This window comes from Manacus vitellinus, unplaced genomic scaffold, assembly GCF_001715985.3.
Source record: "Manacus vitellinus isolate BGI_N305 unplaced genomic scaffold, ASM171598v3 scaffold_9_pilon, whole genome shotgun sequence".
Classification (NCBI taxonomy): Eukaryota; Metazoa; Chordata; class Aves; order Passeriformes; family Pipridae; genus Manacus; species Manacus vitellinus.
Genome location: NW_021940917.1, coordinates 17,084,998 through 17,101,171, shown reverse-complemented (window position 1 = coordinate 17,101,171; position 16,174 = coordinate 17,084,998). Strand labels below are relative to the sequence as shown.

At 46.4% G+C, this 16,174-nt stretch overlaps 1 protein-coding gene and 1 pseudogene across 2 annotated transcripts in view; one reads left to right on the top strand and one right to left on the bottom strand.

Moving 5' to 3' along the window:
* ABCA1 (ATP binding cassette subfamily A member 1) overlaps positions 1 to 13,401 on the top strand; it is an 81,865-nt gene extending 68,464 nt beyond the window's left edge. For both annotated transcript variants that reach the window (XM_018086003.2, XM_018086002.2), the window contains exons 31-50: positions 533 to 722; positions 867 to 961; positions 1,337 to 1,369; positions 1,938 to 2,043; positions 2,752 to 2,826; positions 3,206 to 3,375; positions 4,325 to 4,502; positions 5,038 to 5,153; positions 5,242 to 5,386; positions 6,744 to 6,867; positions 7,480 to 7,609; positions 7,745 to 7,865; positions 8,037 to 8,099; positions 8,555 to 8,661; positions 9,092 to 9,233; positions 10,449 to 10,583; positions 11,278 to 11,381; positions 11,509 to 11,601; positions 11,784 to 12,027; positions 12,229 to 13,401. In XM_018086003.2, the coding sequence (XP_017941492.2) occupies positions 533 to 722; positions 867 to 961; positions 1,337 to 1,369; positions 1,938 to 2,043; positions 2,752 to 2,826; positions 3,206 to 3,375; positions 4,325 to 4,502; positions 5,038 to 5,153; positions 5,242 to 5,386; positions 6,744 to 6,867; positions 7,480 to 7,609; positions 7,745 to 7,865; positions 8,037 to 8,099; positions 8,555 to 8,661; positions 9,092 to 9,233; positions 10,449 to 10,583; positions 11,278 to 11,381; positions 11,509 to 11,601; positions 11,784 to 12,027; positions 12,229 to 12,369 (2,512 nt within the window). In that variant the 3' untranslated portion in view covers positions 12,370 to 13,401. The remainder of the gene's footprint in view (positions 1 to 532; positions 723 to 866; positions 962 to 1,336; positions 1,370 to 1,937; positions 2,044 to 2,751; positions 2,827 to 3,205; positions 3,376 to 4,324; positions 4,503 to 5,037; positions 5,154 to 5,241; positions 5,387 to 6,743; positions 6,868 to 7,479; positions 7,610 to 7,744; positions 7,866 to 8,036; positions 8,100 to 8,554; positions 8,662 to 9,091; positions 9,234 to 10,448; positions 10,584 to 11,277; positions 11,382 to 11,508; positions 11,602 to 11,783; positions 12,028 to 12,228) is intronic.
* A 471-nt stretch (positions 13,402 to 13,872) lies between these two features.
* Positions 13,873 to 14,588, bottom strand: LOC103758407 (annotated as a pseudogene).
* Between the last annotated feature and the right edge of the window lie 1,586 nt (positions 14,589 to 16,174).

Genomic DNA, 16,174 nt, shown 5'->3' with positions numbered 1-16,174 from the left:
TCCACCAATGGGGCATGGGGAGAAAGCTACCCACTGATGCTGCCGAGGGGGGAAAAATAGTCTTTTGGTGCCCCAAAGGCAGAAATGTCATTGAGGAAGTGAGTGTCTGCTGTGATCTTAGAATCATAGGATATCTTGAGTTGGAAGAGGCCCATGAGAATAGAGTCCAAGTACCTGCCCCTCACAGGGCTACTTAGAACTAAACTATATGACTAAGAGCATTGTCCTTGAACTCTGGACACTGTGCATGCTGAGACTGACTGAAATAAAGAGCTTAATTATAATACAAAGAAGGGAGTGTCTGACACTACTCAGTGTTGGCCAGCCTCAGTCTCTTTGGCACTGGGATGTCTTAAAAGCTGCAGAGCCAGGTCTGTCACTCTGAGCTGTTTGTCTCAGTGAGGTCGAGCTCCTTTGAGAAACACTCTGCCTCTTCTGAGGACTGTGACGTTTGATCTTTAAATGGCTTGTAAGCAAAGGCCATCATAGTTGGTTTTAAAACTGCATTTTTCTTCCCTCTTTCCTGACACAGAGACACTCCTTGCACTGTGGGGCAGAAGGAATGGAGCACTGCTTTGGTCCCAGAGTCAGTCCAGGACATCTTCTTGAAAGGCAACTGGAGCATGGAGAACCCTTCCCCATCTTGTGAGTGCAGCAACGAGAAGATCAAGAAGATGCTGCCTGTGTGCCCCCCTGGTGCAGGCGGGCTGCCACCGCCACAGGTAGGAGGGAGCTCAGTGGCACTGCAATCAGGAGCAGAGTGGCCGGGTGTGATTCTTGTGTGCAAAGCATTGCACAAGATTTGTTTGGCTCGGCGTCTGTGCCTTCTGACGAGTGTTTATCTGTGTTTTCACCGGTGGCACCAGCGAGAGCAAGACACTGCTGACATCCTCCAGAATCTGACAGGCCGCAATATATCAGACTACCTAGTGAAGACCTACGCACAGATCATCGGGAAAAGGTAGCTGTTAAACACACTCTCTCCATTCCCTCCCCACCAAATGTTACTCGCTCTATGGGGGGTGCACAGATCAGGCAAATAAGCCTGGGCAGCCCAAATTCTTCAGCAGCAAGCCAAATCCACATACCCCTGATCCTGAGCTCAAGTGGTGTTTTTGCTTTATTAGTGATGCTGTGTCCTGACCCTTGTAGGCAGAGTATGGGAAAAGTCTGGGTACCAACCCTAGGGATTACACTGCAAAGGAACGGTGGGACATGTGACAGATGCAAGAGGCTGTTGCACTCTTTTCCCTGGCCATGTGCCTGCAACAGTGATGGGTCTGTCTCTTCTCTTGTTCTATATATTATACATCAACTCTCTTTTCTGTCTCTACAGCTTAAAGAATAAGGTCTGGGTGAATGAGTTCAGGTGAGTTACTGCCTTTTCTTTAGCTTGTATGTGTCCACTAACCCTTGAGCACTGTATTAAGCCTGACACATCCACCCCACTTTGCAGTTTGTTTTATGACTCTTAGCTGCCAGATGTTGAGGGAAGATGTTGAAGGATAAACTGGGAGACAACCCCAGAGTACTGAAAATCATATCTGCCTTATACAGAGTGCAGTATTGGCTTGAAAAGATTTGCATGACCAGCCTGCTGGTACGCTGTCCTGGGAGGTGCTATCCTTCCAACCAAGGGCAGCAGGGAGATGTCCTGCTTTGTCTGCACTTGCAGGAGAGGATAACTGCATTTATTAAATGGGCAGCATGCTCAGCATTCATAATATGGGTATTTAACCCAAGAAACAAAGAGCAGAAGACACCACGGCTAAGCAGCCATGTAGGAAAATCAAAGTCATCCTTTCCTGTACTAGTGGAGACACTTGTGTTGGATGTAGTGCAGGAAGAGGAGGCATCTGGAGAGGGAGGAGGAGCGGTATTTTCTGGATGTCAATGAATAGTCAGGTCTCAGCATCACTTTCTGTCTGAACTTTCAGGTATGGTGGCTTTTCCTTGGGAGCCAGCAGTTCCCTCGTGCTTCCTCCAAGCCATGAAGTCACCGATGCCATTAAACAGGTGAAGAAAATCTTTGAGCTAGCACAGGTAAGCAACGTCCCCCATAAACCCAGGATGTACTAATATCAGTCTTGTTTCTTGGGAGAGGACTTGGAAGCCATAAAACGAGGGGGGTGTGTATGTTAGCTGTGTCCAGTGGCTTCTCCCCACTGTCTCTGAGCTGGGATCTCCCAGGCAGTTGTCTGGGAGTGGCAGGAGGCTTGGAGAGATGCTCAGCTGAAGTTCATGTAGCCCACATTGCTGATGTGGGTTCTGCCCAACACAGTTGCAAGCTGGTGGGGATTGCAGACACCTCTGAGTGTTTTGTGGCAGGACAGGCTGGGCTGTCTCAGGGAATTAACAAGGGGTTGCTGTCTTCTTTCAGTACCCCAGTTTAGCCCTCCTGTACTGAGTCTGCCTTGGCTCAGAAGAGAATTTGGGCCCTGGTTTTCCTCTGAGACTGCTTGCCTGTGGGCTGCAATGTCTCTGAAGGTTGCCTGCAACCTTGTTTAATACATTTTATTGGGAAAAAAACAGGCATGAAGCTGACCTCTTACCGATGAGACACCAGAAAGAAAGGGTGGAGGAAAGCTGAAGTTTCTCAGCCTTGTTACCACCTCCACCTTGGTGGATAGAGGCTTTTGAATGAGAAGAAAATTGTCAGAGCTGTGAAAAACATTGTGTAACCCCTGCTAGACCCCAGGACGTAAATAAGAATACTCTCAGAGGAGAAGTAACTGTCTTTACCATTTGCAGGGAAGTTCTGGAGATCGATTTCTCAACAGCTTGTCAAGTTTCATGAAAGGCCTGGATACAAAGAACAATGTGAAGGTAAATTAACCAATCCTCACTGCTGTGCCTGCTGTTTGAAGCTCTGGTGACCTGGTGTCACAGCAGTTTGCCATGGTCAACTGTGCAGAACAGAGTTCCCTGTGGGAACACGAGTAGTTTGCATTCTCGTGTGGGTTTCCTCAAAATCTGTTTCTTCGAAGTCCTGAAAGGAGTTCAGTGCTGGATCATTGCTGTCTTCCAGCAGCCTTTTGTACTTACTGATTAAACCCTGTGTTCTGTCCCTGAGCGTGCTAGCTGGAAAGACGAGGAAAGAAATTGTATGGCCTGAATAGAGAAAGGGACGTTCTGCAGGGCTTAGGAGCCTGTTGGGTTGATGATGTACCTGGTGCCTTTCTGATGTCGATGTGGTCTCTCGCAGGTGTGGTTTAACAACAAGGGCTGGCATGCCATTGCATCCTTCCTGAATGTGATCAACAATGCCATCCTTCGAGCCAACCTGCAGCAGGGTGAAAACCCCAGTGCCTACGGGATCACTGCCTTCAATCACCCTCTGAACCTCACCAAGCAGCAGCTCTCTGAAGTAGCCCTGTAAGTCCTGATGTGAACATGGGTGGTTTTGGGCTCATCAGCTGCTGATTACTGGAAACAGGCAACATAGGAGGTTTTAGCCTCGCTGGTGGACACTCAGTGGCCTGTGGCATTTAGGCTGTAACGTGCAGGCCTTATTTTCTCTAGTCTGGGCAGGTGGCAACATGTGCTGCTGAGAACTTGGTGTTGAACAGCAATTCTGTGCCAACTTTCTCTGTCTCTGAGTCCCTGGTAGCTGCAGCTTCTAAGAACCAGTGTGATCTTCAGGTCTTCTGCCACTTAGGAAATTCCTCTCAGCCACCTTCAGAAACGTGTCTCACCATGAATATGGTCATTCTTTTGTCCCAAGGTGCCACCATTTGGCTAGGAATCATTGATTACCCACTGTCTCAACCTGGGGGGGCACACAGTAATGTGCAGGGTTCACTTCCCTGAGGCATTGACTAGTCCACCCCTACCACTATCCAAGTCAGGACATGTCTGCAGGTACATCTTCAAACCTGTAAAGCAGTGGCAGATGACAGGTAGGTGTCTCTGAACTTTAAAACAGCACCAAAAAAACCAAAAAGATAAACCCCCAAACAAGCCCAAGAAATGCATTAGGTGAGAAACAAAATGGTGGTGATAAGGAAAGCAGAAAGCAGTCTATTACACTGAAGTTCTAACCAGTCTGCAGGTTGTGGTGTTGTCCTTGAGATGCCAACAGGCTGTGTATGTTCCCTTTGTTATATGGCTGGAGAAGAACTGTGCAGTTAGGACAGCCTGGTGTGGTCATCCCTTACCCTGCAGAATAAGAACAGCAGAAGAAGCAGTTTCTGCTTTGCTCTGAATGAGCTGCTTCATTTCATCTCAAAGGAGCCAGCACCAACATACAAACATTTTGTTTTCTTCCCTTTTTTTTTTTTTTTTTTTTTTTTTTTTCCCTTTTTTTTTTTTTTTTTTTGTCCAGGATGACCACCTCTGTGGATGTCCTCGTCTCCATCTGTGTGATCTTTGCCATGTCCTTTGTTCCTGCCAGCTTTGTGGTTTTCCTTATTCAAGAACGTGTCAGCAAGGCTAAACACCTGCAGTTCATCAGTGGTGTGAAGCCTGTGATCTACTGGGTGGCCAACTTTGTCTGGGATATGGTAAGGGCTTTGAATGTGCTAAACTGTGCTCTCTTCTGTTTTTGCAGAGTGTCTTGCACTGAAGTGCAAAGTGCAGTTTGGGCCAGCAGGCACCACGTTATTTCAGTGAATAACCACTGTGACCATGACTTTTGTGTTCGCTCTCTTGGGGCAGTGGTTCACTTCAGTAGGGCAAGAAGCACAACAGAGGATGGGAGGACAACCATAGGCTCAGTCATCAGCATTTATTACGTCACGTTAAAGTAATTGCCCCAAAATGTTTGCTGGTGTAGCCCCTTGTTCTGCTTTGTCCAAAGCAGGTTTTTATAACATGTGTCCAGAACCTCTGAGAGTCTACTGGCTACTTCTAGAGGGACCAAGAAATGTAAATTCATGTGTACTGAGTTGTAGTTCACACATATGACACTTCTAAGAGTCTCATATTGAAAAGAGCTTTGGGAACACAAAAGAGTTCTGAGAACTATTGGATTAGAGCAGGAAGGCACCTTTTTTTGTCATTGGGAAAGAAATCTAAAGTCATGCTTTTCCCTTCAAGTGCAACTACATTGTTCCAGCCACATTAGTCGTCATCATCTTCATCTGCTTCCAGCAGAAGTCCTATGTATCCTCCTCCAACTTGCCTGTGCTGGCTCTCCTTCTGTTTCTCTATGGGTAAGAGATTTCTCTTTAGAGAGTGACTGGGAAGGCTCTTAGCACTCAGCAGGTGCTTACCTGATGCTGCTGCTTTTCTTTTTGCCAGGTGGTCCATCACCCCTCTCATGTATCCAGCCTCCTTCGTGTTCAAAATCCCCAGCACAGCATATGTTGTGCTGACCAGTGTGAATCTCTTCATTGGCATCAATGGCAGTGTGGCCACCTTTGTCCTGGAGCTCTTCACCAACAACGTACGTTTCCCCAGAAGCTCCTCACTGTCTTGTGCTGCTGCAATCTGGTTCCATGTTGGTGCCATGCTGCCTTTGGCAGCCAGTTCTCCAGAAAAGCTAGGCCATGGCCTGTACCCATTAGCTTTGGCAGCAGTTTAAACATAGGTTCTGGTGGAAGTGGGTTAAAGCCCAATTCAGCAATGTTCACAGAATGGTTAAGATGGGTAAGGACCTCCTGTGATTGTCTGGTCCGACCTCTGAGCAAGATCAGCTACAGCAGTTTGCTGAGGGCCATCAGATTTTACATTTCCAGGGATGGAGACTCCATAGTCCCTCTGGGCAACCTCTTTTGCTTCTCAAATCACTCTTAGGGTAAAAAAAACCCACAAAAACAAAACAACAAAAAGCCCCAAACAAACAAATGAAAACAAAAACAAAACAACAACAACAACAACAAAAGACAAACAAAAAAATCTCTCAAACAGTTTTCTTGTGTTCAGATGGAATTGTTTGTATGTTACTAATGAAGGGCAGTTTCCATCTACTAAGGCTGTTGAATCACTCAAGCATTTAGTTGCCCTCAATTTTGCCTCCTGTGGTAGAAACCTCTCTAAATGTGTTGGGAACTGACACTCCTCCATTCAGTTTTTCAGAGCCAGATGCCTACTGGGGAAGGTGCAAGTTCCTCCCCTGCTTGTATACAACACAAGATGTCTTAGCCAGCCCCATTTGACCCACAGTGGTGTGAAGTCTTCCTTGTGGGAGGAAGCTCAGGAGACCCTGTGGGAGTTATTTGTTGATTATACCTCTTCCTGTGGGCATAAGGAGGCAAGGAACCTTGATGGTGGTTCCTTTTGTAACAAAGCCTGTTTCAGCTCAGTAAAAATAAGTACATGCTGGAAGATAAGTGTCTGGCAGAACAGGAACCCCTCCTCAGGCTGCTATCAGTTCAATCTGTGGGCTGAGCCAACTGGAAGACAACAAAGGAGAAGTCTTGGAGCCTCTAATATGGGATAGGGATGAGCTGCCCACAGCCACTGACATAACCAGTTTGTGCAAGCACAACTTCCCCATCTCCTCAACCTGTAGCCCTTTTACATGTTTGCAGACAGTGCCTTTTAGACTGTGAGTGTTTGGAGAAATCTCTCCTTTTGTTGCAGTTTGCTTGTGTTAATAGAATCTTGAGCAACTCGACAACACTGACTGTTCTGAGGAGCCAAGGCACTGGCCCTTGGGACAACATTTCTAATCCTTGAATTTTTGTGGAGTGCAGTGTTGAGGAAGGGAGGGAGGGGTCAGACATAACATGGGTCACCCTTGGCAGTGGTGGCTGCCTTCTTCTCAGGTGGCTCACTGGCATTTGACTTTGTCTTAACAGAAGCTGAAGGACATCAATGACATTCTGAAGTCTGTCTTCCTCATCTTCCCCCACTTCTGCCTGGGGCGGGGACTCATTGACATGGTGAAAAACCAGGCCATGGCTGATGCTCTGGAGAGGTTTGGTGAGTGAAGCTATGTATCACAGGGACAATGGCCCGAAAGGAACAGAGAAATCTCGAATCTGCTCTGGATGAGCTTCTCTAACTTTTCAGGAACTGAAAGGGCACAATTTGCAGCACAGATCTGATCAAAGGTGGCAAGTGTCCACAGCCATCCACTTTAGGTTGTTACAAGGACTGAAGAGAACCTGGCAGACAGAACCCCAGTGTTTTGAGTTAAGGGAATTAAATAAAAATGCATAAAGATAATTGTATGGAGAGGACCACTAGGCCAAGTGTGATGAGTGGCTGAGGTTCTAGAAAGCTGGATTTTTTTTTTTTCTGGCATGCAGATGCCAGGCCTGAGTCATAGTCTTCCTGTGCTTCACTAACCTTTTGAAAAGGTGATCCAGCTCTTTGGCAGACTGAATTGTCTGGGCCTAAGTCCCAACTTTGCTACAGTAAGAAATGTGTACACAGCCACAGCTGTCCCCTGTGTGGTCTATCCCTTCCCTCTTGCACCTGGCTGATCACCAGTTGTCCCAGTGCCCAACTTGGTGAACGCTGTGGGAAGAAATGCTAGCCCACTCCCCTTGCTCTGGAAAAGTGATTGTGTGTCTCGTCTCCTTTTGGCAGGAGAGAACCGTTTTGTGTCCCCTCTGTCATGGGACCTGGTGGGAAGGAACCTCTTTGCCATGGCAGTGGAGGGCGTTGTTTTTTTTCTCATCACAGTGCTCATCCAGTACAGGTTCTTCATAAAACCCAGGTAGGTTGTCCTCTCCACTGCTCCGCTATGGGCAGGTGACGTTTTCATTGGTGTCCCTTGTGAAATGGGGAGAATGTTATATCTGTGAAGGCCCTGTCATCTTCTGCTAAGCCTTTGTCACATTGTTCTCTCCAGGCCTGTCTATGCCAAGCTGCCTCCTGTGAATGATGAAGATGAGGATGTAACCAGAGAGAGGCAGAGGATAATTAGTGGAGGGGGACAGAGTGACATCTTGGAAATCAAGGAGCTAACCAAGGTGACAGAGAACTTCTGCATTCCTACTTGTTGACACAAAACTATGCAGTTCACCATGCCTTATCAGAGGAATTTAGTGGGGTCAAAATTGGATCAAGTATGGAGCGTTAAGTATGTATGGCTGAGAGTTCTTTGGCATTCTCCTTCTCATTCTTTTTTCTTCTGGTTTCAGATTTACAGAATGAAGCGAAAGCCAGCAGTTGATAGGATATGTGTTGGAATCCCCCCTGGAGAGGTAAGCTTATCTATCAAATGCATTGTTTTGCTATTACTGCAGCATTTTAAGAGCCACGAGGCAGCACAGGGTAGAGTAAGGTCAAAACCCAGTGAATGTTCAAATTACATTAGAAGAAACTGGAAATGGAAGCAGTTTCTGATTCTGTGTATCTCTCTGCCTTTGAAGAAAATACTGAACTCTGTTTCTGGGACCAGAGGCCAAACTCCACTATCCAAGGTTTGGTATGGATACACTGTGGTGACAATGTACCAATGTGACACCACAGTTCCTTCATTTTCCCAGCCTGAAGGTTTATACTTAGAATAAAAGCCTAGAAAACTTTTTTTGAAAATGCACTGAAGAGTCTCTCCACTGTCCTGAGGATCAAGTTTGCTCCTTCCCCTCTTGTCAGTACTGAAAGTGATGCAGCTGAATCCTGTTCTCAAACACACTGTACTCTTTTATATCCCCAGTGCTTTGGACTCCTGGGAGTAAATGGTGCTGGCAAGTCATCCACTTTTAAGATGCTAACTGGTGATACAGATGTGACAGGAGGAGAAGCTTTCCTCAAAGGAAACAGGTGAAAGACAATGCATCTTTTCTCTGCTTTGTGTGGAAGTAGGTCCTTTACTGCCTTCTCCTCCAGCTTTTGCAGCAGTTGTTCCACTTCCACATCTAAACTCACTTCCACTTTTTCCTTTTACAACTCCTGTCATCTGTTTCAGCCCTTGTTCAAGTCTGGTAAAATACTTTAGTGGCCTTAAGAAAATTGATTTAGTCTGGTAGTCACTTCTGAATACCTGCTCTTTCACATTTAAATGTCCTTTTTTTAAAAAAAGAACTGGAAGAGTGGGAGAGAGAAAACATGTCTTGGCTGAGATGGACTTTGAGGATCCTGTATTTTTGTTAGTCCAGTGATTCCAAAACTGCTGTTTCACTTTCCTCCTGTTAACATCTAAAACAGCAGCATGTACTCCTGAAATCCTAACAAAGGGTTTTTTCTTCTACAGTATCCTCTCCAACATTCAAGAAGTCCATCAGAACATGGGCTACTGCCCACAATTTGATGCTGTTAATGAACTGCTGACAGGGCGAGAGCACCTGGAGTTCTTTGCTCTCCTGAGAGGTGTTCCAGAGAAAGAAGTCTGCAAGGTAAATGAAACACCATAGAACTCACCCCAGTAACCAGTTTGCAAGTTGTTGTGTGTGCCCTCACTGCAAGACATAAAATGCCATGATGTGAAAGTGTTGAAGGTACTGTGTGGTGAAATCTGCCCCCCTTCCCTTCAAAACAATCCAAAAGTTTTGGTGTTTTTTCAGTGTTGGAAGGGCAGATAATTTGGGTCCTGTGTTCTCATAGTGGAAGCCCTTCTCCACTGAATTACTTTCTTTAAGAACTTAAGGGCTGTGGAGTTGCAGGTCTTGCAGAACCTCACCTGCTGTCAAGGGTTAGTTCTTCAAAGTCCCAGGAACCAAACTCTACAGCTTAACAGAAGCCTCATGCTGGCTGTTACAGCTTTCCAGTTGATCATGCTTCATCACTGAAGTGCTGCTATTTCAGCATTCAGACGTGGAGTTACACCGATGATCTTTAGGCAATTAATCACAGCTGTCAGTACCATACAGCACTCTTCTTAGCACTGTTTCCTTGAGTTAACAGCAGTTTTCACTGTATGAGACCTGGGTGCTACAAGACAGGAACTGCTGAAGGCAGATGTTATATAGGGTGTGTCCAAGTAGCTTGAGTCCCTCTGTAAGAGTAGGCATGATGGGTGAAAATTGCAAGCTCCTTCTAAGATTGCTGCTGAGTTCTTCTGTTTGATATTCCCGCCAGCTCCCATAAAAAAAGGGACCCAGGTCTGCATATGATTTGAATAGTAGCTGGATCCCTTCCCCATTTAAGTCTGTAGGGCAACAGTGCCTGTCTACTGGCACCATTAGGGATACTCCTGAATAACAGACAGATCCCATCTGTCTGAAGGGCTAAGATGCACCACGGTGGGCTTTGCTGTGTGTCAGTAGTGACCATATCCCTGCTGTAAGCCCACAGGAGCAGGAAAGCTCTCTGAAGCTGGTGCTGCTAAGAGCACTAGACCGGTGGTTAATGTGGCTCAGCTGGTGTTAAACTCATGCTCGCTGGCTGATCAGCTGCAGCCATTTGACTTTTCAGGCCTCCCAGGGACAGGATTGCACATATCCTGCTCTAGAGGCGAACAGGGTGCTTCAAAAGCCATATCCGTGCACATCACGTCCTCGGATGAATGGCCCTTCTAAAAACTGCTTTCAAAGCCAAAGCTCATAAGGAAAACCTCCTTGTGTGGATGTTGCCGTGCTTGATTCAAGATGGTGATGTGCTGTCTGTCGCAGGTTGGCGAGTGGGCAATTCGGAAACTGGGCCTTGTGAAATACGGAGAGAAATACGCTGGGAATTACAGCGGGGGGAACAGACGCAAGCTCTCCACGGCCATTGCCCTCATTGGAGGGCCACCTGTGGTGTTCCTGGTGAGTCTGCAACCTTTGCTCATTAGCAGTTTTCTTGCAGAATAGAAAAACCGTCTTCAAACGAAGGCTAGCTATTTCATGTCCAACTAATGTTTAACTACATCATTAGTCACTTAAACATGAGCAAATAGCACATGGAAATAAATATTCCCTATGTAGCTGCAAGCTATAAAGTGCCTCCGGGCTTCTGTTTCTGGAAAATCACTGTGAAGTGGGGGGTCTCAAACATGATGCCAAACTGTCAGCAGCTTCAAGATTTCTATACCTACAAAAAACTACAGCCTTCTTGCTAGACATGAACAAATCTGACTGTGTTTTCAATAATCGACTGAAAATTGGAAATAAATATTTTACCATTCCCTAGATTAAAATTGAGGACAGATACTAGAATTACTGAAGTTCAGAGTGCATGAGAAAGTAGACTTGTGCTCTATTTAAACAAGCTAATTGGCTTCAACTTGTCTTAGAACTGGCTATTTCAACGTGCTGTAATTGCAGAATAAGCAGTGCTTCTCAGTTCTGAAAAGGATGTGTTTGCTAATTTAAAATTTTCTCATTTTAGAAAATGAGTCAAACTTGCTTATTTTCAGTGTTTCCAGTATGCTTAATCAGAATGGACAGGTCATTTCACAGACGAGGTATTTGTCAGTGCAATGTGGCAGCGTAATCTGGTTTTTTTGTACACATATTGCAGGATGAGCCAACGACAGGGATGGATCCCAAAGCACGTCGTTTCTTGTGGAACTGTGCTCTGAGTGTAATCAAGGAGGGCAGATCAGTGGTGCTCACATCTCACAGGTACGTGGCGGCCCACTTGTGTCCTACCCTGGCTTTTGCATCTGCCAGGGCTGGATGCTAAGCTCAGCTTGGCTGCTCTGCCCTCCACTGCTGTTTGCAGTGCTAATGAAGTTACTCTTGCCTGCAGCATGGAAGAATGTGAAGCCCTGTGCACTCGAATGGCGATAATGGTCAATGGGCGGTTCAGGTGTCTGGGCAGCGTCCAGCATCTAAAGAACAGGTACCTGTTTTCTTTTCACTTACACCACAGAGTTGTCTGCATTTTTAGGGAGATGACAGTCAGGCTTAATTCCTCGTGCAGCGTTCCCGTTGCTATTCTGACTGTGGGAAATGCTGATGGATTTTAAGCTGTGCTTGTATTTCCCAAGCACTTAAGCCTTGTGCTGGTGTTCTTGTTTGCAGGTTTGGAGATGGTTACACCATAGTGGTGAGAATTGCAGGGGCAAACCCAGACCTGAAGCCTGTTGAGGAGTTCTTTGGGCATGCCTTCCCTGGAAGTGTCCTGAAGGAAAAGCATCGGAATATGCTGCAGTACCAGCTTCCTTCTTCACCATCCTCCCTGGCCAAAATATTCAGTATTCTCTCCCAGAACAAAAAGAGGCTCCACATAGAAGACTACTCCGTTTCTCAGACAACACTTGACCAAGTAAGTTTTTAGTAGCCTGGATGCCAAAAGCTTCTTTGTGCAGAGGTAGGAATAAATCCACTAATTTACTGGACCTTTCTTTTAAGGGCACTTCAACAAAGTAGAGTACTGAGTCCCAAGACTATTTCAGGATGCCCAGTGTTTAAAATGCCCCAAATTAATGAAAATCCAGGTGTGTGACATGCTCTTTTTTTCCTGTAGGTATTTGTAAATTTTGCTAAGGACCAAAGCGACGACGACCATAGCAAGGACCTGTCATTACACAAAAACCAGACTGTGGTAGACATTGCAATCCTTAATTCCTTCCTGCAAGATGAGAAGGTAAAAGAAAGTTGTGTGTGAGCCAATTTCATCAAAGAAATGATGAGCAGAATGCAAACTTCCTTTCCCTGGGATAGGATACTCCCAAAGAAGAAGCTAGAGGAAAAGAAACTGGACACTCTACTGATAACCATTCAATGCAATGCAATTCAATGCAATGAAAACAATTCCTTTACAGGGGCAGTGCCTCATGGAGTCGTCTTGTACTGTTTTCAAGTGAAAGACTTGAACTTAGCTCCTTACAGTATAACTCTGAAGCTGTGGTAAAGCACCCACTAGATGCTGTGGGCTTTAAACCATACTGTATCTTGTTCTGCACAGTATGTTTTTCTTAGGGTTGCTAAAATAATTCACTGAGGAGTCAGGGCCAGTGGTTACTTACAGGTATTTTAGACATGCATGTTTTAGTTTTTAGAACATTCATGTCAGGAGTGGGAATTTGCTGGTGCTACATCCATTGCTGGCAATGAATGTACCAGAACAGTCAGTGGCAAGGAAAGTCACCACCAGTGTTGTAACCTTAGATTGAGAAAACTTACCTGACCAGCTGCTTTTTCTAGACTGGTATAGATCAGTAGTGACAAATCTGAGGCCACAAAGCAGTACTGTGGAGGTGGGATGGCAAGAGATGGGCCATGATAACCATGTATCTTCATCAGCAAGTTGTGATAAGCAGAACTGTGTACCCTCCAAATGCATATGATTGTCCCACCAGCATCACAGTCAATAACACACTCTGACTAGGTATTTGTGTAGTTAAGTACTTTACTGTTCCTTTGAGGTACTGCAGCAGCTGCATGAATATCTAGTGGGAGGAAGTGGGTGAGAAGCAGACCTAGGGTTTGGACCACAGCAGCGAACTCAGTAGTTGTACAAGCTGCTAATGCCAAGAGCAAATTCTAAGTCATGAGCTGTCACTCAGATTTGTAGTATCTGCTCTTTAACCTCTCACAAGTTCCTGCCCGTTCCTCTTGTCCCATTGCTGGGCACCCCCAAGCAGAGCCTGGTCCATCCTCTGACAGACATGGGTGAGGTCCCCTCTCAGTGTCTCTTCTCGAGGCTGAACAGCCCCAGCTCCCTCAGCCTTTCCTCATAAGGAGATGCTCCAGTCCCTTCATCATCTCCACAGCCTCTGCTGGACCTGCTCCAGGAGCTTTCTTTTGTCCTGAGGAGCCCAGACCTGGACGCAGCACTGCAGATGTGCCTCACTAGGGTTGAGCAGAGGGGCAGGATCACCCCCTGACCTGCTGGTAATGCTCTTCCCAATGCACCCCAGGATCCAATTGCCCTTCTTGTCCCCCAGGACACACTGCTGGCTTAGGGACAGCTTGTCCACCAGAACCCCCAGGGCCTTCTTTGCAGAGCTGTTCTCCAGCAGATCAGCCCCAGGCTGTGCTGGTGCCTGGGGCTGTTCCTCCTCAGGTGTAGATAAGCAAGAATAAGATGTATAAAGACAAGTGGTAGATTTATAACTGACCAGTTTACTATGGTGTTTCTAATAAGAAAAAAATACCCAAGCCAAACTGCTCGAAGAGGTTAGTTTTTTTTATGTACACCTTTCTCTATAATTTGTCCCTTAGTATTATAAGGTAATTACAACTTATAAATCAGCTGGTAACATTTTATCTTCATTCTGCTGGAAGAGACCTTTCTCTTCACTGAAGTAATTACTTTTGACAACAATCCATTGAAGAGATCACTGAAGTCTTCACCAGTTACGTGATTCCAGTCCTTAACTGTAACATGTAATTCCTCTAAAAGAACACAGATAAAAAGTTTATTTTTCAAGACTAGAGAAGTCTGGTCCTCCTTTGCTGTAGTTTCCAGAAACTTCTGCCCCACTGAAGTCAAATCCAGGGTTCTCTCTTTGGAATCGCTCCAGTGTAAGCTTCCTGTGCATCTGGTCCTGTACCCAAGGATCAGCAGCGTATTCATTTTCTAACAGAGATGTCCAACAGTTTCCAGCATCTCTATTTGTCTTCGTTAGAACAATTCGTATCAACTGCCTGTCTTCTAATGTCCATGTTCCTTCATCAGTTACCGTAGAGTCAGAAGGTTTACTCTGCAGCAGCTCCCGCCCTTGCGTGGCCAGCGTGATGTCGCGGCTGCCCAGGCTGCAGCGCACGTCCTTGGCGTGCACCTCGATGAAAACCTCCTCCAGCGTCTGGTACCAGCGGCCCCACAGCGTCCCACAGGGCACCGCCCCACCGTGCTCCTCGAACGGCACCAACATGGGGCACAGCGGCTCCAGGGGCACGGCTCGGCACACTTCACCTGCTCTTCAGGCCCTTTAAGGGGTACGAGGGGTCTCTCATCAAACTCACCTCCAGGCAGCCCGTGGGCTTCGTCAGCTTCGACAGCCGCTCCGAGGCAGAGGCGGCGAAGAACGCTCTGAACGGCATCCGCTTCGACCCTGAGATCCCCCAGACGCTGCGGCTGGAGTTCGCCAAGGCCAACATCAAGATGGCCAAGAGCAAGCTGGTGGGCACCCCAAATCCCAGCACCCCTTTCCCCACCACCGTACCTCAGTTCATCGCCCGGGAGCCCTATGAGCTCACAGTGCCTGCACTTTACCCCAGTAGCCCTGAAGTGTGGGGGATGTACCCTCTGTACCCAGCGGAATTAGCACCTGCTCTGCCCCCTCCTGCTTTCACCTATCCCGCTTCGCTGCACTCCCCCCAAGGGCTCCCCCATCCCCTCCCTTTTTTTTCTTTTAATAATAATCACCAGTTTTATTATTAAAAAAATTACAATAGAAAAGTACCCTTAAACCTATTCCCAAAAACGGAAGTTTCTCTCCTCTCCCTGAGACAAAGTACACGAAATAGTTTGTAAACCCCAGGGACTGCCGCCCTCAAACCCCCCACGGCCCCCGCCCCGCTGACAGATTTTATTTTTTTTTTTTAAACAGTATTATTTATGACTTTAAATATGTAGGTAGCATAATTAGGGATTGAAAACACTGTCAGCTGATCTCTGTAGCCACACTATTCCTTCACATTATGCCTCAATGCTATGCTCTCTTTCTGTCTATTTGGTGGATAGCTGCATTCATGATGGGGATGATGGAAGACTTCCTGAGGTGCAGGTGTATGGAAAACTTCTGTCTTCTTTAAGCTGACTTCCAGCCCAAAGAGCTCAGCAGCCTCTGCAAAGCAGGATGTTAAACGCTGCAGAGCTGCTTCTGTGTGGGCAACAAGGGCGGCGTCATCAGCATAGAGCAGCTCCCGGACAAGATGGTTTAAGGTCTTGGTGTGGGCCTTCGGTCACCTTAGGTTGAAAAGGCTTCCATCAGTACGGTATCGAATGTAGATACCGTCCTGATCATCGAGGTCTGCTGTGGCCCTTTGGAGCATCCTGCTGGAAAAGATTGTGAATAGGTTTGGAGTGAGAAGGCAGCCTTGTTTCACACCATTGGTTATTAGAAAGGGCTCAGAAAGTCCATTGCCATATCTGACTTGGCCACACTGATCCTCATGGAGTGAGATGATCATTTTAAGGAACTTGGGGGGACAACCTAAACGTTCCAAAATCTGCCACAGACCTTTTCTGCTCACAGTATCAAAAGCCTTGGTGAGGTCAGCAAAGGTTCCATAGACACCTTTGTTCTGTTCCCTACACTTCTCTTGCAGTTGTCTGAGAACAAATACCATGTCTGTGGTGCTCCTGTTGGCTCTGAAACCACATTGGCTTTCAGGTAGGATTCCTTCTGCTATAGGAGGTATTAATCTGTTCAAAAGTATTCTTGCCAGGATTTTGCCAGCAATGGAGAGCAGAGTAATACCACGGTAATTTGAACAGTCTGATTTCATTCCTTTCTTCTTAT